This window comes from Phaethon lepturus, unplaced genomic scaffold, assembly GCF_000687285.1.
Source record: "Phaethon lepturus isolate BGI_N335 unplaced genomic scaffold, ASM68728v1 scaffold15814, whole genome shotgun sequence".
In the NCBI taxonomy this organism is placed as follows: Eukaryota; Metazoa; Chordata; class Aves; order Phaethontiformes; family Phaethontidae; genus Phaethon; species Phaethon lepturus.
In genome coordinates, this window is record NW_010533200.1 from 9,392 (window position 1) to 13,890 (window position 4,499).

A 4,499-nucleotide genomic window follows, 5' to 3' on the forward strand; every position below is an offset into this window, starting at 1 on the left:
GTCTCCAGAGACACCTCCCACAATGATGCTTTTCATTTTCAGTCCAGGTAGTTGATTTCCAATTTGCACAGTGCTCTATTGAGGAAAAGACAGTCGGTAAGAAGCACTATCATCCTCTGTGACACAGACAGCCTGCTTTCTGCAGTGACGGAGTCAAGCAGTAGCTGATAGTAGATTACAGAAAAAAAATCAAAGCAGTGAGGAGCTAGACATCTGAATGTGGCTTTTTACAGACTTCATTAAGAAGTCTTATAATTAGGCTTAATAAATTAATATAACTTCATTAGGCACAAACCACTGCAGAACATGGCTCACAGCATAAGTATCTGTCTGCAATCCTTTACGCTATTTTCTTCTAAAAACATTTCTGTAGTGCTTAGAGGCAAAGTTATTATGCTGTCTTACCTGGTACATCCCATAGTCCAAGGACATGACAGCGAGGTACTTGATGTCTTTACCATCTTTAGCACTCTTAAGCTCTATTAATAAATGATGCCATTCCCCATCACTGACTCGCAACTGGCTCATCTTCAAACTAGCAACTTGGCTTAGGCCACTGTACACTTCAAACTGCACATAGTTGTTCAGTATCTGTTGAAAAAAAAAAGTCTATTTTTTGCTACATATTTGTCTTTGATGCAAAAGGGGACAGAGGGCAAGATAATAACATTTCCTAAGACAATTCAAAACAGAAAAAAGCCCGAAAAGTAAAGAAGGGAACACTTGTAATAACTTCTCGTATAACTTTGGACTTTGTAACTTACCCTAGTGACAAAAAAATCCCAAAACAATCAATTTGCATCTATATTAATACACACTACTACCTCTGTTTAAAAAAATAATCTTAAACCAACAAATCTGACTTTTATAATGGTCTTTTGATCTTTGAAAAAGTCTGAATAAATCATTTGTATTTACTGATGTGCATTTAGCTGGGTGGACGAAGCTACATAGTTCATGTTGCCATATGCATTGATGGGGGAGAATTTCTTAATTCTTTTCTAACAAAAGGCAGCCACATTTTTACCTGAATGTTGATCTTGGATGCAGCCCCAGCATTGGCTTGCATCAACATGCCATTCACTTTCCGCGTTCTGAACATCAGCCCAATATACCACGGCACGGAGATGGTAATGTCAAGGTCACTCCAAATGATAATGCTTTCACCACTGAAACGCTGAGGAGAAGGCATCGCTGTAAATCAAAAGACGGCAGAGAAACAGTTGATACCCTTCATGACAAAAGTTAAGAGGCGAAACGACGCTATGTCGTGCTGATGGTGCAAGGTAGCTAGTCCCTCTTCCATTGAGCTATTTTTAATCTACTATGGAGTAAGAGCCAGTCTAGGGGAGTTACTATGAAGCAGCTAACAATACTGTAAATTCACAACCTCCCCCTGTTGCAGGGTAGGCACCTTGTCTCAGCGCCTGCACTCAAAGGCAAGACCTCCACATTGCCATGGCATTACACAGGTGAAAGATGTTCCTAGAAAGGTAAGCTCAGGATCTCTACTGATACAGTTCTGCTGATGAGTGGGTGGACAGAGCAGGAAGTATGAGGGCAACAGTTGCTGCAGATGTTTTGAACATATCCTTGATTACCTGCTTCTAATTAACAGATTAAACACAGAGGAGAAGGCTGAGAGACAACAGGAAATATTAATTTATTATAAATACTCCAGGGCCAGATTATTCAGCTGTCTCAGCTACGCAGCCTTTTCACAGGGAGAAAGTTAGTGAGGAATTGCCTAAATCATCTGCCTTAAATATCTCAAGGTCACAGCTGAAGAGCTGCCCTCCTCTCTAACCTCACATGAACATAGGTCCTACAGGAACATGCTGATGAAAGCCTTCAATGGAAAGCACTTTGCTGATCGAAAACAGGGGAACACCTACCCTTTCGACTTCTAAAGTAGTTACCTCAGGTAACAGGAGCTACAGTACCATGGATTAGTTGATCCCACTGATTAGAAGCACAAATTAAGCTGTGGGAGCTCTGTGCTATTTGCAGCACCTCATATGACACCTCCACTGTGTATGTCACCTTGTAGCTGGATCTGCAGTCAGCTCCTGCCTGATGTCCTCCTCATGGACATTCTGGTGAAGTTCATGGCAGCTTTTTGCAAGTGGAAGCAAGCCTTAGAGACTGGGTACAACCAGACTGTCAGCCAGCCTTGTATCTCATCACGTGCTGAGCCCATGTGGATAGTAAGTGAGATGACAGGGCATAACAGTCTCCTTCCCCTTCTGCTCCACACTACCAGATCTACTGACTCTTCTGGATTTTCTTGTAGTAGCAGAGATCATGTATATAAAAATGCATATGTGCCACTATAAAATGCCAAGTCCTCAGAAAAAGGTGGGGATGACATCATAGCAGAAGATGGGAGTCAGGTTGATATGAAGTTGCATTTTTTTGAGTAAAAGACCCAAATCCTGATTCTGACATGTGTGCCTTGCTGGTCTCTATAAAGGGAATGGATGTGTAGGGGGGAGTGCAGGTGTTGGAGGAAAGTGCAGGCCCTTCAGCTCCCTACTTGTGAGAAACAAGACGTCAGTGGCTAGTGGACTATGACTAGCCAAGCCAGAGGTGTAAATTGACTTGCCCTTTTCTAAGGTGTAGTTACCCAACCAACCCACCCCGGAGTTAAGTGCAGGCAGCCCCAAAGGGCAACCCTTCTCCCTCCTGCTCCAGGCTGGCATCTCCACTTTGCAGTCATATTCAGTCCTCCACGAATGTTAGTGGGGGCATATGGTGGAACAACTAAAGCTTAGCCTGTTCTTGAAACCCAGACGGAAATTTAAAATCATTTGCTACCAGACATAGATGTCCCCAGCTTGCTTAAAACTTGAATCCAGTGCTTGAGCTCTGGCTGCCTGGGCCAGGGCACGATTCATCAGCCTGCACTGCACCACACCAATGTAAAAGTAACCTATTGGTGTTGAGCAGGATCATTTCCTTCTTCTGCTCTACACACGCAAAAGTCAGCCCTCTCCTTCCTCCTCTACCCTGCTGACCTTCATGATGACCTCAACTTGCAACTTCTTTACTAATGGTTTTCTAGACAGTTGCTGAGATCTTTAAGTCCGCCTGCCTCTGGAGAGCGGAGCTAGGATGCAAACCTTGTGGGCTTCCCACCTGCTGGAGGCTGGAAATGCTGTTCACAAGCGTTTCGGCTCAGCTCCTGGGAGAACTGGACTGGCATGGCAATTAGCCACCTTCTTATTTTTCTCACCGGTGGCGACTTTCTGCGCTTGCAAATACCATTCCCTTCCCACACCTCCTCCCAACTCCCCTCCCTTCCCCGGGGCCAGGGTGCACCTTTCCCTGCTAGCGAAGCAGAAATCCCCATCTCCCAGCCCCCTCTGACCTCCCTCCTCCCCCCAGCCCTTCCCCATGCCTAGGACCAGGGGTGTCGATGGAGGGGCTGCTGGCCACATCCAAAGTACCCAGGTGGAACCTGACCACCCCTGTCACCACAGAGGCGAGCGCACGTGCTTCCAAGCACAGCATGACCCTGCCATCAGTGATGCAGTGATGCAAACTAATTGTTTTCTCAGGGTTTGTCACTTCAAGCTGCTTATCTATCCATATGCTTTTAAGAGACCCCCGACATTTAAAAGGCCATCAGAAAGACGTGAGGGCTATTCACTGTGCAGACAGAGGGCCTGGGGAAACACCAACACTGCCAACATTGCAATGTCACCTGCAGATTGGGTGTAGGACATGATGCAGCTTATGTTTTGGTGCAAACCTGTGGTGTTCAGCTCAAGGCTAGTGCAATGACATTAGCCATCCAAAAACAAGTCAGGCACAGCTGCTAGAACTTCTTCACAGCACTGCAGTATCTCAATTTTAAAAAGAATTAAACTACAACAACGGTGAAACTTATTTTCCCTAATTTAATCTCCCTTCTATACGTCAGCAGAGGGAGATGGGAGCTGTCAGAAGGTGAGTTAGCAGGTCCTAAGAGGGTGATGAAGGTAAAACACCCCATCTTCACTAGCGCAGACCAGATCCCAGAGTTTCTGAAGAGTGGACAATCAAAAAAGTTGGATTTTTAACCTGCTAAAGTCTTTGTCCTCTGTGAGCCTGAAGCAGGTCCAACACTTGCCAAAGGGACTGATGAAATGCATTAGCCAATCACTCCTACACAAGAATGCAAATATTCTAGCTAAGACTTTTTAAAAAATAGCTGCCTAATAATAGCTAATGTTGTTAGGTTCGTATCTGAGCACTCAAATAAGCAACCCGAAAGCCAGGAGTATTGTGTATCAGTGATCCCTCCTGACTTTAACTTCAGGCTCCTGAACTCTTTGGTCACATATCAGAAAAATTCATTCCTCTCTTGTCTTGCAATTTTTCCATAGGGACACCTTGCCCAAATATATCATCAAAGGAGCAAGCAGCCTGCTGCCCTCAAACTATAAAAAAGGCACACAAATTAAGGCATCAGCAAGAACATGGGGTTACCGAATAACACGGGGGACATGCAGGAA

General features: G+C 44.8%; 1 protein-coding gene across 1 annotated transcript in view; it reads right to left on the reverse strand.

Annotated features, from left to right (window-relative positions):
- Positions 1–4,499, reverse strand: part of LOC104619283 (cadherin EGF LAG seven-pass G-type receptor 1-like) — a gene marked incomplete at both ends in the record, with an annotated part of 69,170 nt that overhangs the window by 8,317 nt on the left and 56,354 nt on the right. The window contains 3 exon segments of the mRNA XM_010285101.1: positions 1–75; positions 406–591; positions 1,028–1,194. The exon segment at positions 1–75 is cut by the window's left edge and continues 18 nt beyond it. Coding sequence (XP_010283403.1) covers positions 1–75; positions 406–591; positions 1,028–1,194 — 428 coding nt within the window.